Genomic DNA, 25,847 nt, shown 5'->3' on the forward strand with positions numbered 1-25,847 from the left:
AATAAATACTATTAATAAGGTCCATCTGCCTGAGTTTTCCAAGCTCTTTATTGAGAAGGAAAAACTAGGTCTCAGAAAGGCCAGAGGGCACCATTAGTCCCCTTTCCCAAGTGCGGACATGAAAGCGGAGATGCCATTTACTGAAGGTCAGAGGGCAAAGTCTAATAGATCAATGTCACAGCTTTTAGCTGCAGATAACTTGTGATGCCAGCAATTTACTTACCTATATGGACAGAAAAATCAATCCCATCATTACACGAACCTCTTGTTTTTATTGCATTCTGAGCAGAAGAAAGTAGGTCAGATGCCATGAGCATGCACAGGACGTTTCTCTTTTAGCAAGGCCAGCCCCAGAATCTACCAAACTCTGACCATGGTCTCTGAGTCTATGGGGTGCCACAGAAATGTGAGGTTCAAGCATAGCATGCACATGTGTAGGAATACACAAATCTTTGATAATGTAGACATTAATGCAAACAAAAACAAAGGGTGAACAATTATGTTCCACAGCTGAGTGTGTGGTGGGAGACACTGTCATGTCGCTTTACTGTTCACATTAATGATGTTATCGGTTCTGCTTTACAAATGGCATTTTCCTTTGGGGCAAATGAAAGCCTACAAACCCTGGGGCTGCCTGCTCTCCTCTAGCCTCTCCTAAGTCTAGAGCAAAGCCTTATGAGGAGTGGCTCAGGGAACTGGGGTTTAGATTGCAGAAAAGCAGGCTCAGGGGAGATATTACCTCTCTCTACAACTCCCTGAAAGGTGGGGATTGAGGTGAGGGTAGGCGTCTTCTCTCAAGCAGCAAGTTAGAGGAAAAGAGGGATGGCCTCAAGCTGCACCAGAGGAGGTTTAGGTTGGAAATTACAGAAAATTTCTTCACCAAAGTGAAGTGGAACAAGGCTGCCCAGGGAAGCAGTGGAGTAATCATCCCTGGAGGGATTTAAAAGACGTACAGATGTGGTGTTGAGGGACACGGTTTAGTGGTGACCTGATGTTCTTGAAGGTCTTCTCCAACCAAACCAATGGTACAATTCCGTAACTGTAAGTCAAGGTTCAGACAACCCTTGTACAGGAACTGTAAGGAGAATTACTGTCTTTCAGAAACAGCCCCCTCATCCCACTGGCAGTGTTCCCTACCCTGACAGGACGAGGGAAGCCCAGCAGAGAGCTCAGAGAAGAGGAGGTGGTGGGGAAGGAGGGTTAGCAGCAGCACTGTACGCACTGGCAGCTGAGGAAGCAGCCTACAGAAAACCCTGCAGGCTTCAGCAACGCTGCAGTTTTCCCACACTGTATATAGTGGGCCAATTACAAAGGAAATCTCATCTCCCAGATAGAATGGAATATTTTAGGACTTTCCCTCCGTGTCGTGGTCGTTTTGAAAACGTGTGCTTTGCTAGCTGGCAGGTAGTGTGCTGCAGGTGCTCTAAGACTTTTCTGGAGCGAGCTGCACTCGTACAGACAACCGGAGAATGACTCTGCCTGTAACTAGACGTCGTTGCCCTGTCAGTAACAGTCTGAGGAGCAGAATGTAAATCAAGACTTTAAGAGGTCCTTTCCTGGCACAGCAGTGAATTTCAGACTGCGCCTATATTCATCTCCCCGCTTTATTGCTGCCATCCATTCCTCCCCACTGCAACAGTGATGGGGAAATTAAAATGAAAGTCTCATCCGAGAGACAAGCTGCCTTTGTAAATCCTCGGTGATTCACGGCCAGAGCCAGCGCTCGGCCAGCACTGCCCCCGAGCACCCGCACCGCCAGACGCCAGGGGCTGGGGCTTAGCACGGCGGTGCACTGCCTCTCTGTCTGTCTGTCTGTCTGTCTGCCTGGGGAGCTGGAGGCAGGACGCCCCGGGGCCGCCCGTAGGCAGGGATTACATCAGCCTCCAGGCTAAGGGGCATCTTTCCAGCAGTGACATATTTAGCAGAGTGCTCTTGTCTGGGCGAGCGAGCAGCACACCAGCCCTGCGCTGGATTTGGCCCGTGATAAATTAACAGAGAACGGCATTTCCAGCGCACGATCTGAGCGTTGTCAGGTCTAATGAGTTTTCAGCTCCAGACAGAACAGGCCAACATACAGCCAATGATGGAGAAACCCCGGTGGACTGCAAGAGGGAATGCTTCATATTCACATCATTAGTTTCTAAACCATCGTGCATTTTCTAATCATTCTAAAGCAACAGCAGCACTGTGAGTAATTTATCAGCACCCATGTATTTTAAATGAATCCCTAATGAGCATGTATTAATGTGACACAGCAGCATTATATAAAGTAGGAGAGACTTGAAGTACCCGGGTCCTGGCTGTCTTGAGCAATGTCATTATCATTATCATAGAGCTGCTCTCCAAAAAGTAGAGCATTCAAACAGCAAGTGATTTTTCCCTGAGGCGCTCTCTGCTTTCCTCTGTGGTGCAGACACAGTTCTGGCATTAACCCACTGCTAGTTGCTGTGCCAGGCTTCACCCTGGGCTGCATCTACACACACTGACCCGAGGAAACCATCCACCTCTATAGTGCATCCCTGTTCTTACAGACATCAACTTCTGAGCAGTATCGAGACACAGGTGAGCTGCAAAACCTAACCAAAAAGTGCAAGTAGATCTGATAGACAAATGCCACCTGTCATTAAAGATAAAGACCCATTAAAATGTTTGTTATTAAGTGAATGCTTTGTTAAATCCTGACTTGTCTGCTGAAATCAGTGCAGTGATTCCAGCAACTTAACCCCAGTACCATCCAAATATTTCCTTTCCAAGGAGTGGATGATGGATGAGCTGCTAATTTCAGTTCCCGTAAGGATACACTTTCCTCTTCAATCTACAGGTTTAAGGACATTAGATCACTTTGTGGGAAACCATTTCTTTTGTAATTATGTCACATTTGATTTCCTGATGCCTTTAAAACTGCCTGTTAGCCATGTGGCAGAAAGGAGGTTCAATAGATTAAGAGAAACACCCCCCCTTACACCCCCAGGAAGGCCATCTATCATTTACACAATGAAGAGGCTGTGCTCTCTCTGCACAGATATGTTCACCTTTTAATATATGTATGCACCCTCATTGTATCAAACAGGGAAGGTAGTGATAATATACGGGTAAGCTTCTTCCACACTTTCTATGTTGAAACACAGTTAAACCACAGCACTTTTTTTCTGATTAATCCCTGCCACGTTGCCTGTCAAAGATCTGTACAGCTCCTATTTGGAATTATCACATTTCTGTGATGTTTTGTTCTTCAAAGTCCCTAAATACAATCACACTTCAATATTTTTGTCAGGCATTTGTTATGATGACTGTGTTGTTTTGCTTGATGCCCAAGAACACAGGAAGCTTAAAACTGCTAATCATAGTTTTATCCAAAGGCAAAAGCAATGTATTTGTATGAATGCTGTGCTAGGAACAAGTCCTTCATCTTCACTAGCAAAGTGATTTTGAAATTAAAAATCAAAGGGTTTAACTACAGATGAAACCCTTAGCGCTGCGTGCACAGAGTTCACTATGCTGTTTTTAATTGCCTGTAATGATTATTTCAATATTGTTTGGTTGCACAGAATGCATAAAAATCACACAGTAGCTGTTGGGTCGTGATTCAAAGCTTTTCCTTACCTAAACCACCTCCTGGTAGAATTTATTTCCCCTATGTCTTGTCTTCCTGACGCCTTATCATCAGAGGAAAACAATAAGCTCTTTATCTTATGACTGGGTGTAGCATGCTAGTGCCTCAGAACTGTCATGGATTGAGTTGAATCTGCTGCATTATGGCCATTATTCCTCCATCTTCCTCTAATGGGTCTGAAATGGTGCTGTGCTCCTGTCTGGCTGCCCAACCCTGCCACCAGCCTGGTCTGCTACAGCTTGCCCTTACCAAGGGCCTCAGGTACCTGTACAGCTCCACCTCATCCAGCCCATTTTAAAGCACTTCCTGAGGAGGAGTGGCAGATTGCTTGCAGTGGAAGGTATTCCAAAATCCTTGTGATGGGTTTAAGGAATGTTTTTAGTATCATTTCTAAGGATTTTGGGTTCAGTGTGTTAATTTATTCTTTCATTTTTTTTTCCCAGACACACTTTTCTTTCCTGCTTTGGTGCTAATCTGTCAGGTGTTTTTGTCTTTTCTTTGGAACAAAATGTTTTCTTCATTGGATTTAGTTTCACCAGCTTCACAGGCTGTACTTCAGATACCTCATCAGCCTCCTTAGCATATTTGCATTTTTTTTCTGGTACCTGTTTCCATGTCAAAGCACTTTTCCTTAGCATGGGCCAACAGAGCTGCAGACAGAACTACAGAGCCTCTTGCCAGGGCATTCTTGTGCTTTTCTATCTGCTCTTGTTGGACTATTCAGACTTGATGAAATCAAGAAGGGACTGCCTTAGAGGCCATCCTTAACATGACTTACTGTGTTCTACGAAAGGTAGTTTTATATCAGATTTCATGTGTACATAAGATTCAGAAAGGTTTCACAGGGGGTCGGAGTGGCTGGAGAGCAGCCAGACAGAGAGGGATCTGGGGGTGCTGATTGATACCCGCCTGAACATGAGCCAGCAGTGTGCCCAGGTGGCCAAGAGAGCCAGTGGCATCCTGGCCTGCATCAGGAATGGTGTGGTCAGCAGGAGCAGGGAGGTCATTCTGCCCCTGTACTCTGCACTGGTTAGACCACACCTTGAGTCCTGTGTTCAGTTCTGGGCCCCCCAGTTTAGGAGGGACATTGAGATGCTTGAGCGTGTCCAGAGAAGGGCAACGAGGCTGGGGAGAGGCCTTGAGCACAGCCCTACAAGGAGAGGCTGAGGGAGCTGGGATTGTTTAGCCTGGAGAAGAGGAGGCTCAGGGGTGACCTTATTGCTGTCTACAACTACCTGAGGGGTGGTTGTGGCCAGGAGGAGGTTGCTCTCTTCTCTCAGGTGGCCAGAGCCAGAACAAGAGGACACAGCCTCAGGCTGCACCAGGGGAAATTTAGGCTGGAGGTGAGGAGAAAGTTCTTCACTGAGAGAGTCATTGGACACTGGAATGGGCTGCCCGGGGAGGTGGTGGAGTCACCGTCCCTGGGGCTGTTCAAGGCAGGACTGGACGTGGCACTTGGTGCCATCATCTAGCCTTGAGCTCTGTGGTAAAGGGTTGGACTTGATCTGTGAGGTCTCTTCCAACCTTGGTGATACTGTGATACATCTGGTTTGGAAACAACCTGTTTGAAAAAAAAACGATGAAGAGGAATTTCAACTGCTGAATGTGCCCACTAAGGCATAAACAGAAAGTGTCACCTTCCTGCCAAACACCAATCAGAGCAAAATAATATTGAAGAGTCTGGGCAGGCTAAGGACAATGAGAAGTGAAGCCTTCACAGAACAGGCAAAAGGCAACTGTGCAGACTTCTGAGTGCTCTCAAGTCAGCTATCATTCTGATGTGTTCCGAGGTAATGGAGACTTCAGCCGTAGCTGTGAATTTCATACTGTGTTGCAGGAAAACATTCCTAGAAATAATATCTCAAGTATACAAGCTGTGCTTGAAGGCTGTCAGCCTATGTGACTCCTCCAGGCACTGTGCCTAAAGTCCTTATTGACAGCGGAATAATGTCAGTGTCAAAATCTCTATCCAATACTCCTGAACAACAGTGCCAGGTAGGAGTAACCAACCATAAGGGCAGGCAGAAACCACCGTGTCCAAAGGGTCTTTGGTCTTTCTACTGAAACTGCTAGCAGGCCTGGCAATTAATGCTATCTCTAGGAGAAAAATCTGGGAACTGAGCAGTCATCTGAAGCACAGGGAGTCATTGGATGGCAGACATTTTGTCAGGGACATCCTTGGAACCATTGCTGAGAAAACACAAAGTTCTACAATAAAATATCAGTCCTTTGAGGCCCCTTTTGCCCCTTGGTTTTAGTTAGCAACGATTAACTGCATTGGTAATGGCATGATATGACTTGTCTTCAATTTCCCACAGATGGGAGAAAGAAGGATCTAATGCAAGATCTTGCTGCATGTTACCTGACTCAGTATTGCAACCTGTAAAGCCTGGTCATAGAATCATAGAATCAGCCAGGTTGGAAGAGACCTCCAAGATCATCCAGTCCAACCTAGCACCCAGCCCTAACCAATCAACTAGACCATGGCACTAAGTGCCTCATCCAGGCTTTTCTTGAAGACCCCCAGGGACGGTGCCTCCACCACCTCCCTGGGCAGCCCATTCCAATGGGAAATCACTCTCTCTGTGAAGAACTTCTTCCTAATATCCAGCCTATACCTACCCTGGCACAACTTGAGACTGTCATGTCACATCAATTCTGAGGATGCCTTCTGAGGTGTCAGTTATGTTTGTCAGTGATCAAATATGTACTCTGCTGCTGTATAGAGAAGCTTCTTAACACCACCTTAAATGAAACCACCTTAAATGCAAGAGGAATTTGTACTTCTAAATGTCTAGAAACATGTTCTGCTTCTACTGAAGTTTAAATAGAGCCATGTTTGTGTAAGGATTACCAACTGGCTGCAAAAGCCGTGCCTTTTGAGTGTACGCATATGCGGAACTTATAACTGTGGAATTAGACTTAGTGCTGAATTTGGATTATACTGATTTGATGAGCTGCTCAGATATGCTAAAGGTTTAATTGAATGTATTTGAAGATGTTAATTCTAACAGACACAGCCTTAAAAGTAGCAGCTTAGTGACTAGAAACTGCTTTCTAAGCACAGGCCTTTGTCATTTTTCAAGAAAGAGGAAAGTATTTCAGAGCCCTTAATCACAGAATCATCAAAGGTTTGAGGTGGAAGGGATCTTCAGAGGTCATCTAGACCAGTCTTGCAGTGAGCAACGACATCTTTAACTAGACAAGGTTGCTCAGAGCCCCAGACAACCTGATCTGGAATGTTCCCAGGGATGGGGCTTCTACTACCTCTGAGAAACCTGTGCTGGTGTCTCACCACCCTCACTGTGAAAAAGTTCTTCCTTAGGTCTAGTCTAATCTCCCCTCTTTTAGTTTAAAACCACCACCTCTTGTCACAACAGGCCCTGCTAAAAGAGATTGCTTTCATCAGACCCTTTAAGTACTGAAAGGCTGCTATAAGGTCTCCCTGAAGTCTCCTCTCCTCCAGGCTGAACAAGCCCAATTGTCTGAGCCCTTCCTGGCAGGAGAGATGTTCCACCTCTCTCATAATTTTTGTGGCCTCCTCTGGACCCACTACAACAAGACTGTATGTTAATAAATATCTAAAGAGAGGTTCTTTCTTGCCCTTTTCAATATGAATAAGTGCCCTTTGAAGACCAAAGGGGAATTGATGCAATCTATTGATTACCATTTGAATGCCTTTATAGGCTAATTAGAGCAAAATGTAAAATGTTTCTGAGCAGAAAAAAGTAGCCACCATGAAAATACAGAAAGGCTCATTGGGGGGATAAATGCCCTGATGTAGAGTCCCCCACAAACAAGAAGTGTGAATAGTGCCTATTGTGAATCTGTTACAAAAAGCAGGCATTCCTGTTGCAACTGTGAGAGCCATGTCAAGCTGACAGCAGTCACCACACAGGCTTCAAATAGCAATGGTGTATCGAGCTTTAACCTACATATCTGGGACAACATCTATCTGGGAGACAGCAAAATGACCAAGCGTATAAAATAGGTCACTGGTTGGAGCCTCCCCAGGTCTGAAGTGGCTAAAAGTCATTACCATCTGTTCCTCTGAAATGAGGTGCTGGTATCAATCCAGTTCCTAGCAGATAGGTATCCACACTGTTAAAAAACAATCCTGAAAAGTGATCTTGCTTGAAAATGAGGTTGGCAGAAAGGAGCCATGGACTGAAGGCTTTAAAGGAGCTCCTTCCAGCACATGCAGACAAGATGTCAGATACCTGAAGCTCGTTTATGTGCCACCCCTCTATTATGAGGCAATTTTTCCTTGCTGTTGTTGGTCTGGCACCTCTCACTGGCCAGCAGCAGCCAGTAAGACCAGTGTCTGATTAATGGCTTTGTTTGTGAAACACTTTAGTTTTACACCTCTAGGAAGAGATATACCCATACAGACTTCTCTATAGGACCCTGGAGAGACAGTCTTGCACCTCTTTTGTGAAGCCATGGCCCAGCTACAAAGCCAAGTCACTTTTTGTGGTGCCAATACACATGCACTGAGCTGCTCACATCCAGGTAACTCCTCCCACCTCTAGAGAAAATGTAGTTACCTCTCATGTGCCACAGCCAGTGTGTATGTAGACATGTGTGGGCAACTAGTGTAAGTCAGGATTGCATTGACTTGCTCATGTAGCCATCTGCTCAGTCAGAAGCTTCCTTTCTCACTGTGTGGCTGATCCTTACCCACTCAGCCAGCTATTCTTAAATTGGTTAAATGCTGGTGGGGAATGGGTGGAGGAGGATATTCCCCTCATGGAGGGAATAATCATCACATTGCACCCAGGAGAACTCATGTCTTTTTCTGACTCAGACCACTATCACTCCTACTGATGCTCTAGCAGTAGTGAGAAATGAGTTTACAGGGAGAGAGGCATCCCAAATCACACAGCAGGCATGGTCTGTGCAGTAGGCACTTGGAAAACAAGAGTCCTCTAAGAGTTACTTCAAGTTGCAGCCATCATTACCATAGTAAGCAGCTAATGAAGACTGTACAACGAAGTATTTATGTGAACATATGCATTTAATCTAAGGCAAAGCTTTTGCCCTTCTCAAATCAACTGAAGAAGACTCTAATTACAACAGTTTCATAGCTGCATCACTCTATTCAAATTAATTACTCTGCAGAAGTTAATACAACTGAAATTATGTTGTGTGTCTTGAGAATGCTGAGGAGAGAGAAGCGCCACTTAGGGCCTATTCTCCTTCCCACTTGGCCCATCTGGATCACCCAGAGCAGGTGTTATGCCTTGCTCCACCACTCCCAGGGCTCTGCTCTCCTCCTTCCTCATATGACTCCTCTCCCTGCCTGATAGAGCTGGCAGCTCCTGATAGATAATCCTCATTTACAGCCCTGCTTCCCCCAGCACCAGGAGAGTCACAGCTCATCTGAAGACTATTAACAGCACAACAAAGTATTCATACATTTACTAGACTTTGTATCCTTTCACATGAAACACTCATTCCTTTGATCTCTCAGTGAGAAGGGATTTCCTTGTTATGTCAGACTATTAAGGAAATGAAGAAACAGCCCCACATGATCTCTCTTTCTGTATTAATGGCAACAAGATATTGAAAAGGAGATTTTTTTCCCCATCCCCAAGAACTGTATGGTGACTGTAAAATGCACCAATATTTTTAATCAAGTTGTGCTACCTCTTCTGACAGATCCACTCACCTAATGTTTGCTGTGCAGATAACACTGCCATGGGCTGATAATTAAAGAGAATGCAAATTTTTATACAGTCATGTCACCTTCACAAGGCCAGTGTTTACCTTGCAGGGCTTTAGTGCAAACAGAAACTGTTGTAATGTGCCAGCCACTGCAGTTAAATTTAGAACGACTGAGTTTTTATATAAAACCATTATTTTTATATAAAAACACTACCTATAAGTAAGGCAGAGTAAAAAAGCTTCATAAAATAAAGCATAAAGCATTGACTCCCAATTTCCCATCAGATTCAGATGTACATGTATGTGTGTCTGGTCACGTATTGAAATGTTAAGCAAATTCAAGGAGCCATCACTATTTATTCAAGAAGCCTTCAGTATTTCATCAGCCCACAGCAGTGAGAGTCTTTTTGCCTCCCTCTCCCCTCACACTTGGGCAGTATGTACAGGCAGTGCAGACTGCTTCTCTATATAAAAAAACGTTGGTTTGAATGGCATCTCATTGGCACTGCTGAGACAGAACCAAGAGCTTCCTGAAAGGGCTGAGCATTCCAGTTTGCCTTCAGAAAGGTCAGAAATAAGAACTTTTCAGGTTGTAACATTTTTAGACACATGAAAGTGGTCTGAGGTCATTAGGGTTGTTAATCAATCTCACCAAACTCTGCAGTTCAGCTTGTGCTTTGGTAAGTGCAGAAAAAAAGGATGATCTTAAGTCTGTTCTTCCCACTACCCCCAAATACTGCCAACCAGCATTTCCCTAAGCAAGGTGAATACACATCAGTGCCCTGGGGTACAGAAATTTCATCCCTGACTGGTTGATCCAGTCCCACCAGATGCTAGTGAGCAGTGGAGACACAGCAAGGACAACTGCAGCAATCATTGTACCATATAGAAACGAATTGCAACCCATGCCTCCCATCCCCCTTCCCGTTCTGGCAAGAGGACACCCACATTGGATGGCATTAACGGCTGCCAGCTGGGCAAACACAGCAAGTAGGTCAAGAGCATCACTCTTCCAAGAGTTTTCTTTGCTAAATGTTGTGCTAACGACTGCATTATTGCTCATCAGACCGGGGTTCTGAAGCTCATGTTAAAACCCCCTTCCCGTGATAGCAGAGGTCAGGTTTTCCATCTTGAGATGTTTCAGGTTGAGCAAACCCACCCATTTTTGACAAGACGCCTTTGGATATTAAATCCTGCACTCAGCCCTGTCCTGACTGCACAAAGCAGCTTTCACTGGAACAGCTATTATAGCTGGGTAAAACCAAACAACTGAAACACATATATTAGACACTTAGAGTGTACAAAAAAGCTCTAATGGAGATTGAACAGACTTACTCTAAAGAATTCTTTGGTCGAGCCTGAATCCAAGGTGCCATAGGCTATTTCCGTTTGCTTAGCCAGGTCCTCTGCGCTCTCTATGGGAGAAACCATCCTTTCCACCGTAAGGAAGGCAGCAAGATTAGCAGTGTAGGAGGAGATAATGATGAGAGTGAAGAACCACCAGACGCCTCCGACAATTCGCCCTGAGAGAGATCTAGGGAAAAACACACACCATCAGATTGCTCGGAAGTCATTCTTCTTGCGAAGACACATTCACTTGCACAGCCCTTTTGTCCTGATCTTCCATGTACCTGTGAACAGGCTTCCTTAGGAGAGTGAACTTCATGTACACCTAGTCTTACCTAATTAAATACTCTCTCCAGTCTTTTGGTGAGAACAAGGACCGTCAATTAAGGAATAATTCATCTGATCCAACCCCCATCAGAGATTTGGAGAGGAACAAGCTCTCCTGAGTTCCACAGACTCTGCTGGAGAAGTCTTTTGCCAGAAGACTTTTGTCTTCTCTTCTTGACCAGCCTTTCTCTGAGGCTGGGTTTGCCTGCTGTGATGTGCCAGGATCATGTCTCTCTGGAGGCTGCCCAGCTTGGAGGACACAAATGTACTGCATCAACTCTCAAAATGTAGTAAACTGCAAAAAGGAGTCTGTATAAACATGCAAAGAATAAACCAAAAAACATCCAGCATCCTTCTCTCCTCATGGCCTAGCAGGAACTACAGACTGAATCTACTGAAGAGAGAAGCGACGCTGCTTTAGGTTTTATGGTAACTGAAATTTGCACATTGCACTCTTCTAAGTCAAATGCATTCCTGCTTTATAACAACCAAGGTAATAGAGAAGGAAGCAGGAAAAAAACATTAATTGTGCTCCATTTTGTTGTCATTTTTTGTTTTTTCAAAGACCACCACAGGGACTGAAAAAAAGGCCTGTTTGTAAACACATCATTACATAGTGCCCAGTGGTCAGAAGGTCTCGATGCTGTCAGCAGGAACTCTTGATGCTTTATAGCAATTGAACATCAGGGTCAAAACATTTGTTCAGGATTGAGGGATGCCAGTGCCCTGTTGCTCAGCTGGGCGGGGAATTTCACCATTGTGTGCTGCGCACATTCTTCAAACATGGCACGTTGACCAGGACTCATTTCAGCAGCTGAGACAAATCTGTTTCATGTGTTGTCCCCTAACTCTGCTGATGCCAGTGGAAGAAGAATCAGTCCGAGATTCATTAGATCTGTGGGACTTGGATTCTGTAGTCCTCAGTTTTTGTGAAGGGAGGAAAGAGAAAGCAAGAAAATGCTTACCTGTTTATTTGTTTCCTTCAAGCCCCTCAGTGCCATCCCCAGACAGTGGGTACAAGTTGTCCTACCACCAGATGGAGACAGGAAAAAACCCCAAAGTCTCGTGGCATACCCCCACCTCACCCACACAGTGGGGTTAGCTGGTAAAGTACCTAGTCTTGGCCTGAACCTGAGATTGCCTGAGCCATCAAAAAATCCCATTAAAGAAAAAAAAATAGGTAAAACACATCAAAGAACACAATAACAAAAGGCAAACAAGCAAAGAAAAAAAAGCCAGTGCAATGAAACCAGAGAGAGAAATGTGGAGTAAGTGAGAAGAAAGAGGAGAAATGAACTGAAAGGGGAAGCACTGCTGTTCTCCACTCTCCTCTGCCCAAGAACCTGAAGCTGCAGCTCCCACAGAGAAGGGCAGATGCAGGCTGGTTTCTATGGATTACAGCATGCACTAATTGCTGGTGCAGTTCATACCAATATGTAAGATGGTTCAAGTGGTTACAAAACTTAGGGAAGCCTGACAAATAAAGTGTCACTGCTGTGTCCATCAGGAAGAAATAACCTCTGAGACATGAGCTCTACGGGATGTTGCCATTGCTTTAGCCTGAGTATGCTTCTTTGGGGCAGGCACACATCCACTGGATCAATGACAAGGGGGAAGGCAGCTTTCCTGCCTTTCCTGAGGGCCTCCCAAGAGGACAAAAAGCTTCCAAGCTTCAGCCTAGGCTGTGCTGCAGCTGCACTCAGAAGGCTACTGAGAAGATGGAATGGCAAGTTGCAGAAATATAAATCCAGAATAATGCAGTAAATCAAGGAACTTCTCTACCTTGCTCTACATGCTTTATAGGTATCAAGTGAGTGTCTTGGGACTTCACAACTTGGTGAAGTCCCTTCTGGCCAGCCCCCTTACCAGTTAGGGTCTTGGTTTTAGCTATGCTAAAAATGGATACTCTCCATGCCAAATCAGTCTCTTAAATGGACTGATGTAATTTTTTGCCAACACAGAGTTGAACTTGTCATGCAAAGCTGCTTTGGAGCCAGCAGAGAGAAGGAGAGGAGACAGACAACCTCTGAATGAGATTTATCTTACTTGAGGTAGTGTGGGATAAATCTCATGATTTTGTAGGGGAAACTGAGATGCCTAACCAAAACACACTCTATTGCTTTTAGTTGACTACATCAGGTGAAATCCATCTCCCTTTTATGCATTCATTCATTACATACTCTCTATCTTCAGAGAAAAGCTGGAGTTGAATTCCTCCTCCTAGCAATGAGGTGGACAGTTTCAGAGTCAGTTGAGCAAAAGTCTGCCTAGCAAGTAGAGCAGATCCAACAACTGCTTGAATACAGCAAGACTGGCTTCATCTGGGGTTTCCAGATTCCTGTGGCCCTCTTGCTTCATAATAAACCTTGCACTAGGAAGATTAAAAAACAACCAACCAACCAACAACAACAACAAACCCCAACCAACCAAACTGAACAAAAATAAGACTTCCTGGGGTGTTTAGTCAAATGCAGTGGAACTACTGGGAACAAAACAGTATGTGCTTGTTCCCCCTATAGTTACCCATAGGACATGTCTTACTTGCGTTGGCAGCTGCCCTTTCTGTTAGCAGGACAGATGGACTGCTGGAATGAAGATGTGCAGAAGATATTTTCCAGATCAGTGAAACCTCAGACTCACACTGATGTAACACTGAAGTCTGTGTCGAGCTGCGTGGCTGCACAGAGTATTACACACAGAGAAAGGTAAAAATATCTCACCCCAGAGATCCTGCAACCTGCACAAACCAAGTCAGACAGATACAGGACAAAAGAATGGAGAAGAGCTGAGCAGCAGGGGAAGTGGACATGGCTGGATCACTTGATGAAGAAGACACTTCCCTCAGGGTCCTACATGTAAGAGAGGGGTCTTGCTAGGTGAGGATCAGAGCTGATCTCAGAGGAGTTTAGGTCACTTGAAAAAGAACTGGATGTCACTACAGAGGTGTTTCTCTTAGAGTCTTCCAACAAGCATGAAAAGGAAGATTAAATGGCTACTATTACAAAGCGGTCTGGGCTGACATAGCTGTGACTGGTGGGAGCACGAAATGGGGCAAACCTAAACCAAATCAAACCACAAAGTTGGCACTGAAGGACAGAAAGACAGCTAGAGAAGAAAAAGAACATAGACAAGCATAGCTTGGCAGCCTCCTTGTCCAAAGGACACCAGTCATCCCCCCCCCAGCCCATCTGCTGATTTGAAGACTCCTTATACCCACTGCGGAGGCTGGTGTGGAGGGATGTGGGAGGAAAAGGGTTAGTACATACATACTGGGCTGGTAATAATAGAATCCTTGTATATTTTGTGCTGTGAACCACATAAATGTTTGTCTGTTACTCAGGTAATAATTGCTGAAAAATGAATCACAGGCTTTAGCACCAGCAGCAACTTTTCTGACGAAGACACTCCTGTCCCACTGTGCAGTGCTGTCATTTAAAAACAAGTAACTAATGCTTTATCCCAACATGGCATTTACCAAACTGCCTCAACAAATACATATTTTGCACGACATTATTTGAGAGTGAATTAGAGTGTTAACAAATGAGAGAAGCAACAAAGACCTGCAAAACCAGAATTGTAACTCAGTTATCAAAACAAGGTCAGACAGTGTTTTCAAAAGGAAATAAACAGGAAGAGTGCATACCTTGAGAGGAAATTTAAAAGGAAGCATGGAGTCAAATGACAGCCAGTTAGTGATGAAAGAAAAACAAAATATATATTCAAATTAAAATTCAGTTTCCAGGAGAATAATACATTTAAACAAAACCTCCTTCATTTATCACAGTAGCTTGTTCTACTCATGGCCATAAAAGGTATCTGATTTCCTACAGCGCACAGAAACAATAAGCCTCTCACACCACTCCGTTTTTAATTGGCAAATCGATAACAAGGTGGCTGCTAAATTGGCAAATGATCCTGAATGACTTTGGTGCAAACTCTCCTTGTCTAGAACCCCTTCAATTATATAATATTCTGACACACGTTACCTAGTTTCTCTCTGAGCTGAGAGCTCTGGCCCTTGCTCCCTCGCTGGCCAGCCCTCTACCTCTCCTGACAGCCTCCTGTGGCCAGGCAGCCCTCATCTCTCCTACTGAGACAGAACACAAGAAACGACAGCATCTGAAGTGCTGACTTGAGATGCTTCCATCATAGGAACTGGCAGTGGGAGTTTCAGGAGTACCTAGTTCCTCAGCTCTCATTGTTACTTTGAAAGTCCCACAAAGTCATTCCCATGGTCTTTAATAGGAGTCTCTTGAGTTTTCAGCTGTGAAAATAGGGATCTAGAAATACACCCTCTTAAATGACCAACCTCATGAGATAATTTTTAATGAACCCCCTGTCTTTTTCCATCAGCAATTAATTAATCTGACCTCTTTGTTCCACATGAATAAAGAGCAAAATGGAAATATATGTTCTCATAGAGATTTCAAAGATATTTTTGCTTAGAACAGTGTTACAAATTTGACTTTGTTTGCTCCAGATTTCATTTTCTGTACACATCTGACATTAAAGCAAGTTTAATAATCTACTTTTGATCCATCAAAAGTGAATTTTTCAGTGCTTTAGCTCCCTATGCAGAAAACACAGCAGCCTTTGATAGCAGAACAAAACTGCTGGAACAAATGTTGATTGCATCAAGGGATGCACTAACGCCTATCCTTTGGCTGCTATTTGATTCTCTTTAGTGACTCCTATTAAATACAAAGAGTATAGGGATATATCCTCTGGAATATCCACACAGCATACTCACCGAGGATAGATCTAACTAGTCATTAGATGTCACAGCTGTTCCACACAAAGGCAGCTGAAAGAGCCTTTATCAGCAAGTACAAAAGTGATCTCTCCAGACTGCTTGTCGGCATCTCTCTACAAGTGCTGTACGCTCTCGTATAAGACATTTATTCAGACAAAACTCACAATGGCAGAATGAAGCCCCTTTTAATGGCAATAAAATAGTATGAAACATTCATATAGTCAATGTACTGTGAATGGCATAACCTTACAAAGATTAAGAATGGAATACTTGGGAATAGTCCCTTCTATGGAAAAGAATTTTGACATTTAATCAACTTTAATCAACATATCAGCCAAAGGAACTCTGTTTCTGGAATTTAAACCAAAGTATTAGCTTTCTCTCTTCTTTTTTTCAGTAACAATGCATGGAACTGACTGGAATCTGTTATCATGACAGATAACAAAGTAACTGGATAATGTTTTCAAACTGAGCTAATAGCTTCTGATGGACAGATAAAATAGGTTTGCTGCTGTCTTTTTGTTTGGGGGTGGGGGAGGTACTTCCAAGGCACTTATCATGGTAATATTGAAAAAAATTGAGTATGTTTCTATTGTTATATAAAGTAAATGGCTGAAATTGTCATGTGAGAACTTAACAAAAATCCTATGCACTTCCATGTAACTGTCAATAAAGAGACCTAGCAGAAACAGTGCAATGCCTGCAGCTTTCCATGTGATGTCCCAGTGCTTATTTCCCGGTCCTTTATATTGGGTATGCACATGGTCAACAGCAATTTAAATGCTATCACTACTCATCACCTTTAACAGCAAGCAGAGAGGCAAAGTTTCAGTACAGAATTTAGGCACAAAGCAGAGCACAGTGCATAAACAGGAGGAGAAGGCCAACGGCCAGAGTTGTACAGTGAGGCACACATTGGTAACTGCAAAGACTAAGTCATGGTGACAGCCAGGTGAAAATGTGTGTATGTCTTACGTAGTATATATACACCTCTGTTAATAAGTAATAAATCTAACTGCTGCTACCAAGACTTGCTAAACATTTGCACGACATGGATCAAATACTGCCAGGCATATGCCAGTATCTCTGAGTCCTGGGTTTCACTGCAATCATGTAGGAGTTTTGAATGTGCAGCAACTTGAAGAATTATTACTACACTATAATGAGTAAAAACATCCTTTCTGTGGAACTTTGTAGAACCTTTGCCACGTGCTTCAATGTGGCTGCTCAAGATTCCTGCTAATATACAGACAAGGAAAACCTACTGCCTTTCCCATGATGCAGATACTGAGAAAGGTACACAAATATGCCAAGGTGTATTTGGAGTCTAAGTGCCCAGTTATAAAAGAGCTGTCTCTCTTACTTTAATTAGCAGCCTCGTTAAAGGGAAAAACTGCATCCTGTTTGTATTAAGCATGTGGTTTTAATCATTAAAATGGCTGTAAACTTGTTACTAAAATAGTGTCATACAAAATATAACTAGTGCTTCATCACTATGAAACTGCTTAATTTTACTTATCACAGGCACATCACTGAGGTATTTTACCAGTGTAAATGTAGAAAAATATGTGGTTTTATTTATATAGATATATATACACATGCATATGTATATATATATATAATTCAAATAATATTTGTGGTATGCATTGCTCAATTAGAGAGATCTTCACTATTCTCAGGTGGGTTTGAAAATGCTTCTTTAAAAAAGAAATGTAATTGTACAGCAGGCAGCACCAGTGCTCTCTGTTAAATTTGAACTAGTATCAACCATGTTTTTCTACAGCCTTATTCAGAATGTCTTTGTGACTAAGAAAAACCTTTATGGAGACTGGCAATGCTTATTAGACCATATTGACCATGGACACCAGGACAACAGACTAGAGTGGACTGAAATAATGACACAGACAGAGAGCAGTACACAGGAACTGTTAGGGGGATGCATACAGAGATCTGAACATAGGAAAGACAGCAGCAAGCAAATTAGTAATAGATAAAAGGATGGTTCAAAAACAAAACTGGAGCAAGTGGGCACAAAAGAAAGCAAAGAGGCAGAAGCCATGGCAGGATTGGAGCCATTTTAAAGTGCTGTTGCATGTGATTTTCAAAAATAAAGAAAGGAAGAAAAGAATCTGTTAGATGCACCAAGGAGATGACCGTAAAATGAGATATGCAGCAAAAACACGGTAGCCCTCCAAGCATTGCTGAAAATGGATGACCCTATGCATTTTACAGCCTCATCATGGTGTATATAAGTTTGGCAGAAATGCATAAATTGTATTATAAAGCAATGCCACTCAGTCTGGAGGTGAACATTAGCAAGCACGGTGCTTGATGATGATGCTTAGCACTGAATGGAATGGCAAAAGAAACAAACAAAAAAATTAATTTGGAATCCAAAAGAAAATTGGAAAAGTAACATATATGCACCATGGCATCAGGAAATGACCATAAAATGCAAAAAGGTGATGGAGTGATACGGAACAAACCTTGGAGAAATATCGCATCCTTGCTGCATAAAGGCACCCAGGGAAAACCAAAGGCTGTTAAATATTCCAAACTCATTTGGAGGGTCAGGAGGATTCTGAGGGTCTCGTGGCTCTTCATTGCTGTCTTCCAAATGCCATTCGTAAGGGCTGAATCTGCTGACTAGGAAAAGAACTACGCTGACGCCAATGTAAGCAAAGACTATACACATCCAAATTTCGTACGCCAAAGGATCCAGGAAAGAGAACACGCCCGGTTTAGATTTCTGAGGCTTCTTGATCATAATGGAGATGCCCAGGCTCATAAAGGGTTTGGAAAAGTCTATGACTTCTTCTCGCACCAGTGTTATGGTGAGGGGGGCAACAGCTATGTCTGCTCTCTGAAAAGGGAAAACAAACAAAGTTAGTTACAGAACAGTTGCAACGCAATCACTATCTAAACTCTCAGGCTAATGAATCAGATGATAAATTACAAGAGTGGGCAGGAAACATTTTCTGTGCAGCTTATTTTGCAGTTACTTAAGGACTACATGATGTTGATAGAAAATCATTAATAAGAAAAAATACAATCAAAACTGCGAGGGCCTCATTATAGGAAGGTATGTACCAACATATGTTTATGCTGCTATTACGTTACAATGGGTAAATGATGGCCTGTATCTGTCTGTCTTGAAGACTTGGGGCAAATTATGTGTCTGCTATTTTCCCATTATTTCAGCAAGTCCTCTTACATTAATTAGTCCAGGATCTAAGGAATCTAAGAGAAGTAATCAGTCACTGACTTTCAGATGCACTGGGTGCTACCACTGACTCACTCCTTTGAAACCCCACTGCAATAAGGGCTAGAAGATATTAAAATGGAGGAGTGATAGGAGAGAGGCAGCCCATCCTTTCTGTGGCCACTGAAGAACAATAGTACAGATGTGCGAGTCCCTGAGAAGTAAATAGCCTGGGTTATCTGAGAAGAATGCAAAGGAGCATTTTTTGGCTGTATAATCTGTGCCATCCTATTTTACAGAATTTAGCTCTGCAGCTTTTTTAGATCTGTAACACAGACCATGTTCTGGGGGTGTGTCCTCTGGAAGCACAATCTTATCTCATTGCACCTGTCATTCACCAGCCTGTTGGAATACTCTGACCCAATACCTTTGCCTTCAATCAATACATCTTCGCTAGGCTTTACAGGAGGGTAAGAATGTGAAGTGGAAAAAAAAAAAATCAGTTACATGATTGAAAATAACATTCCAAAATCAAATGTCAACATATTTATCTCTATGTCTGTGCTAGAAAGATTCAAGTCACACTGTTTAGATAACCTAGCCTTGACTCAGTGAAGTACTCAAGCAGGTGTCACCATTTGCAATAGAGGAAACTACATTGTTTAAAAGGCTAAAAGACACTTTTAATCTAAAAGTTATTATCAGAGCTCACATACCTACAAACACTTTTTTGCAATCTAATTTGAACACTCTATTCACGTTACTGATGCTTCTAACAACAACCTTTCACTGGTAGAAAAAAAAAACATAAAGAAAAAATGTTTCTTGGGGAAAATTTAACTTACCACTTCCTAAAACACTGCACAGCTTTTAAAACAGAGTTTTATTTCCCACTAGTAAGTATGGATCTCTTTCTGGTAGAAAAATAAAACTCGATTACGTAGAAGCTTGAATAAAAGTTAATAGGAAATGTTAATAAGAAGTGATTAAAATCTGTGCCATAAAATAATTGAAGATGCTTTTATGTAAATCTGATGTACGTGACTTTCATGAATATCTGATTCATTCCTCCTCCTAAATAGTTGTGGATTTTTTTTTTAATCAAGTTTAATAAGCAGAAAAGGCAAAGGATTCTCATAAGGTTAATCTGAGTACCGCAGGCTCTGTGCCAGCTGGTGCCTCAGCAGCACTGTGCAGCCATGCCCAAGGCACTTTTGGTTTAAAGGCTGAGGCTAATGGCAGATTTGTTGGACTGACCCTCTGCAGCCCTCCCCACAGCAAAATTCCCTCCACGAAGCACCCATCTGTGCACACAGCCTCCGTGTTTGTGCCAGTCACTCAGGAAAATCTCAGTGCTGGCACTGGTGTGTGCAACTCCAAGTACACATACAAGCTCACTACTTGAAATAATCATATAAAACATGCCTGTGCATGTTCAGAAATCATGGCCCTTGGTGCATCCTCTCACAGCCCTCCTCAGCTCCTTTAGACATTCCTGCCTGCTAGGACATTGCCTTTTCCCTCGAGTGACCTCTTTCCTCAAGGAGAAACTCTTCAACTCATTTGTGATAACTTACTGCAAAAATCTAGCTTAATGTGGCTTGAATAACAACTGAAAGTGCCAGCTGCCTTTGGATGCCTGGGTGTCTACTGTCTCTGCAGAGGAATGTGATGATAGCCTAGATAACAGGCTTGGGAGAACACAGGTAGAGCATGATAGAAGGACTAGATGATGCTTGAACCTGTACACTGCTGAATCTCCACAACACAGATATTTGTCTTGTAACTGCTGCTTGGTGAGCTACTGTTAAATATTACACGACTGAAGTCAGTGAGTATTGTGCACAGAGTATCAGTTTTAAATGTAGTCAGAGCCCATGGCTGGCTGGAAGACCAAGCACTTTAACCATGACTACTGTATTTCATGTTGAGCTAATGAGGTGCTTGCAAATTAATCCTCATCAGAGCAAGCTTAATGCATCAGGACTCTTGCAGAGACTTAACAATGACCCCATGTAAGGGGAAGCGTAGGTGGGAAGCAGGTGCTTTACTGCCTGGTGAAAGTGAGCTCAGTTAAGAAGAACACAACCACAGTGACAACCACAGCCATGTCCTTCCCTGTGCAGAACCGGAAGGAGGTTTAAGAAACTCAACAACTAAGCTTTGCTTATCACTCACGACTAATGGTGTTTCAGACATCATCTTCACTGCATCTGAGCTGGGCAAGAAATGTCATGGATTCCTCTGAGGCTTGTTCTGTCTTTGACTACTAGTGTGGGAGGGATGGATTTAGAGAAGACATGTGGCACAGAGGCACTACCCACTCTGTTTTAAAGTTGACCCTAGGGGCTGCAAACCTCAAGACTCCTAGGCGAGGGAGAAGAAACAGCAAATGGAAATATTCTTCTACTTGAAGAAATGAAAATGATAAGATGTGCCATCTCTGTAATCCAAAAGGAGGCACTGAAGTCGTATGGAGCTTAAGGTGACTCTTCGTAACTTCAAAGCCATGCACTAGAGACAGCAAGAGATACTAACTACCCTCCTGCCTTCACTTCTGGTCATGCATGCTTTCAGAGCTGAGCAATTTGTTTGTTACTGTTGCTTTTTGAGAAGTGGGTCTGGGCTACAGTCTGCAAGACCTTGGTGTGACAGGAAGCAAGCCAGCACTCGCTATATACAGACCTAACCAGAGAGACACTGCCTGATTCCACCAGCAGCCAAACCTCCAGGAACCACAGATGTGCTGACTGCAGCTACTCTGCAGCGTAGGAAGAGACTGCACTGCAATGATGACTGACACTGAGCACATTTTAGGACTTCTCAGTGCAGCCTGAGGTTTCCAGGAGTCAGGAAATGGTGTCAGACATAGCAATACATCACCTGTGGTAGAAGTTACCTCGTGAAGAGCCTCCAGTATACCCACAGGTATCAGGGTGTGCTGAGGGGCCAGGTCAGGGGGACACTGTGTTTTTAACACATCAGCTCACACTTATTTAAAGGGAGCAGCAGCTGATATGTGACTAGCAGGATGCTGCACTGAATTCTTGGTGTTTCAGCTGAGCAGGGTGAAAAGGTATTAGGATGTTAAAAGCGCAGCTGGCCTTGTCTGCCGTAGTTTGTCAGTGGTAAGCCCATGCGTGCGTGATGTGGATACCCACAGCTCCTTCTGAGGCTCTATCACTGTAGGCAGATGCAGAAATTAAGGGTACATCTGCTTTTTGAGCTGTGGACATATGTGTGCTTCCTCTGCTTGTGCTTGGACACAGGTCAGCTGAAATCTGGGACCAGGGCAGCCTGGTTCTGTGCCAGGACTGAGGTCCTGGCACGCTGTGTGGTATGGTGGCACCGTGGCTCAGTGGCTGCTCGGGCACAGACCCCACATCTGTCCATGTGTGTACAGGGCAAAGGTCCATGTGAGCCACAGGGTAGTGGCATGGCATGGCTGCCTCTGGACACTTGTGCCTGGGTTTCCCTCCTGCAGATGCTGGGGTGAGGGGTGAAGGACAAGCTTCTCCCGCTCCTGGCACAGTCAGGCTCTGCCAGAGGCTAACAACACATGCAACATTTTGAGGAGAATTAGGAACTGAATTAGCCTTCCCCTCCACTATGATTCAAAGGCTGCATGTGTCATCTGAAGCCTTTCTTCTACTGGTGGGAAAGCCAGAGAGGCCAGCACCTGCTCATGCTGTTCAAGGCAAGGAGATGTGTAGGTGGTCCCTCTTTGACAGACTGCGGAGGCTGCCTGTGTTTGGAGGATTGCCTCTCCTTTACATCTCTGCTTCATTCCTTTATGCTATTCTACATACTGAAAGGCTTTTATAAAGACCTTTTCTTTACCTGAAGAGAGCTTTAAAGGCTGTGAGGTCTGATTGCTCTTTCCACTCCCAATGCATCTGTAGTTCCAGTTAGGATCTGTGTTAAACCTACTGTCAATTAGCCTCAGCAATGTGTAAAACATCAGGCCCAGGGAGGGAAGGCTGAGCAACGAAGGAGGAACAGCAGCCTGCTTTAAAAGGGAAAGAAGATATAAAAGCCTGCAGAAGGAGGCTTACCCTACAGAAGAGGAAGGATCTAGTGCTCAGCAGATGGTGGGTACAAAGCCCTGAGCACCAGCCTCACTGGATGTGTGCAGTGGGAGATGCAGCTGCTCACCAGCCTGTATGGAGGGCACGGTGGATCACTGGAGGACAGCACTGGCCTTGCTGGTTTGCTCTTCTGGTTAGATTTAAATAGTGATTCAGTCTCCCAGACTGAGAATGATTTAGCTACTTTACTTTTCTAAAATGTCCATTTTTGTTCTGTCAAAAGTTTCCACTATGTTTCATTCTCTTAATTTTAAAGAGAGTTTGATTTTTTTTTTCTAGTAGGAAGAAGAGTCTTATTTTGATACCATCAAAGTGAAAGAGCAAATTTTAGCTCTTCTTCAACCTAGAAGTTTTTTGATCTGTGGAAAAAAAAAATCATTTTTATGTCAGGTTTTAGTACTGCAATTATTATTACTGCTGCTACTACTACCACCACCATTTGAAAATTGCTGAAAACTTACACAGCCCTCACTAGCTCCTCTCTAACAAGACTTGTGGGTTCTCTTGTCCAAAGCAAAGCAGTCTGGGGATATCTGCTTGGCAAAATTCCCTGTCTCTAAGCCTGACATCCCTCTGCCACAGAAGAGAAAGCCCTTCTCTGTAACCAGGTTCATTTGTACACCCCACTGCAAAGCCACAAGGAAAAGTGCAAAGGGACCAGCTAAGCTTGTCCTTGACTTTGGGGGGGCTCTATGGCACAGCACACTTCTTTGCCTTCTAACCAGTCCTGGCGTGATGTGAAACAGGGGAGGGAGAACTGAAATGGGAAGTAGTTTAGTGTGTCTGCCCCCAGAGAATGCATTCTCTCTGGATTGTTCCAGTCAGCCCAGTTAACTCAGATCTCCAGATAGTTATAGAGCAGTCAGGGCTGTGCTGGCCAGTCTCAGGTCCTGCAGCACCGGAACAGAGCATCCTCACTGTTTTGGGTACAGCTCAGCACACACTGAGCCCCCTGCCAGCTCTCCCCACTCCCCACCATTCAGAGCTCTTCAACAATGCAGTGGGCCAGAGGCTGCCAGGACCCAGCTGCACTTTCTCTCCTGACTCTAAGCCGTGTCCCACAGGAAGCAAAAGCGACAGTAACAGTGAACTGGCACAAGCTAAACATTAATTGCAGTTAATTAGGGTTTTGGCATTAAAATGACAAGCCACTCACTTCCTATGACTGTCCTAAGAGCCATTTTAGGAAGGAGTTGTATGCACGGGGCTATGAAAAAAGGGCACAGTATTCAAAAAGCCTGCTAAGGCTTCCCAGCAGTGCCAGGTGGTGGGGAGAGGCTCGTTGGGTCAGGAATATGCTGTGTTTGACAAATTACTAGCCCTGTTTATCACTTGAGCCAAATGCAATCTAAAATATTGTGTTTTCTGCCACTGCTTGGTTCAGCTGCTGGATAACTGGTACCAAAACCAATCAAGCCCCTTTTATTCCCCCCATGCCTGTCTTCCATACATGCTAATACAGGCATTTAAAATCTAATCTCCCTCTTGTCTTCCCAAAATGGAATCCAGAGGAGCCAAATATGACAGTAATTTTGCAGACAAGGCTCACAGGGGCATGAGGGGTAACGTACAGTTTTAGTTCCCTAATAGAGTTTTAAACCCCTGAGAGATAAAGGAGTCAGCACGTAAATGAGGCGCTTGCTCCACATAATTAGCACTTCTAGAGCACTTTTCATCTTCAAAGGGCTTTGTGCACATCCGTGTGAACGTGGTACACAGCTCCCTCTCAACAGATGGAGAAAGAGGCCAAGGGTATTTCATGCTGTTTGCAAACAGGGCTGAGAAAGGGTCTGGAGTGCTGGTGAGATTTGTATTCAGCGTTTAGGGGCTGTTTTCCTGCTTACAGAAAGCCAGGTGGATTTCTGCACAGCTTGCCAGCTCAGTTCAGCTCGGCAGGATGGGGAGCTAGCTCAGCAGCGCTGGGCTGTAAGAATTAACCTGGGTCTGCAGTCAAACCTCAAGGGATGTATCTGACCTTTGAATAATTGAGCACTGCAGTGAAGAGGCTTCAGTAACTGAGCTCACAGCATGAGAAGAGGAGCCATTGGGGGTCATGGAGGGAACCATTCCTCAAATTTTCATTAATGAGAAAATACAGATAAAAACTGTGCTTCAGAACACAAAGGAACAGACCTTCTTGCAAAGGAAAATGACAATGTCAAAGAGGGTTTGGGGAGGCTTTAAGGTATGGTCTGTGAAGCTTGTGAAGCATTTTTTCACTGGTGTGGAAAGGTTACTAGTATGATCAGGTCAAGGGGGAGTATCTGGGGCTTGAATTGATGTTAAGGAAGCAGAGCTTGCTGAGCTAGGCTTGTCCCAAGATGCTGTGGAAAAGGCAGCTGCAGTCAAACTGCTTATAGAATCACAGAATAGGTTGGAAAACACCTTTTAAGGTCAGCCAATCCAATCTCTCTGCAGTGAGCAGGGAACTCTTTAACTAGATGAGGTTGCTCAGAGCCCCAAACAACTTGACCTGGAATGTTCCCAAGAATGAGACATCTACCATCTCTCTGGATATCCCGGGTCAGTGTCTCACCACCCTCATTGTAAAAAGTGTATTCCACAGATCTATTCTAAATCTCCCCTCCTTGTCACACAGAGTGCCACACGGAGTCACAGAATTGTAGGGGTCGGAAGGGACCTCTAGAGATCACCTAGTTAAAACCATCACCCCTTCTCTTGTCACTGCAGGCTTTTCTAAAAAGACTGTCCCCACCTTTCTTCTAGGCCCTTTTAAGTACTGAAAGGCCACAAGAAGGTCTCTCTGAAGCTTTCTCTTCTCCAGGCTGAACAACTCCAACTCTCTCAGCTTGTCCTCATAGCAGAAGTGCTCTAGCTTTCACATAATTT

At 43.9% G+C, this 25,847-nt stretch overlaps 1 protein-coding gene across 4 annotated transcripts in view; it reads right to left on the reverse strand.

Annotated features, from left to right (window-relative positions):
• The window catches only part of GRIA3 (glutamate ionotropic receptor AMPA type subunit 3), a 164,960-nt gene that overhangs the window by 30,953 nt on the left and 108,160 nt on the right, over nt 1-25,847 (reverse strand). For all 4 annotated transcript variants that reach the window (XM_064159493.1, XM_064159491.1, XM_064159492.1 and 1 more), the window contains exons 11-12: nt 18,194-18,570; nt 10,616-10,814 (exon numbers count right to left, since the gene is read on the reverse strand). In XM_064159493.1, the coding sequence (XP_064015563.1) occupies nt 10,616-10,814; nt 18,194-18,570 (576 nt within the window). The remainder of the gene's footprint in view (nt 1-10,615; nt 10,815-18,193; nt 18,571-25,847) is intronic.

Source organism: Pogoniulus pusillus, chromosome 19 (genome assembly GCF_015220805.1).
Source record: "Pogoniulus pusillus isolate bPogPus1 chromosome 19, bPogPus1.pri, whole genome shotgun sequence".
Lineage (NCBI taxonomy): Eukaryota > Metazoa > Chordata > Aves > Piciformes > Lybiidae > Pogoniulus > Pogoniulus pusillus.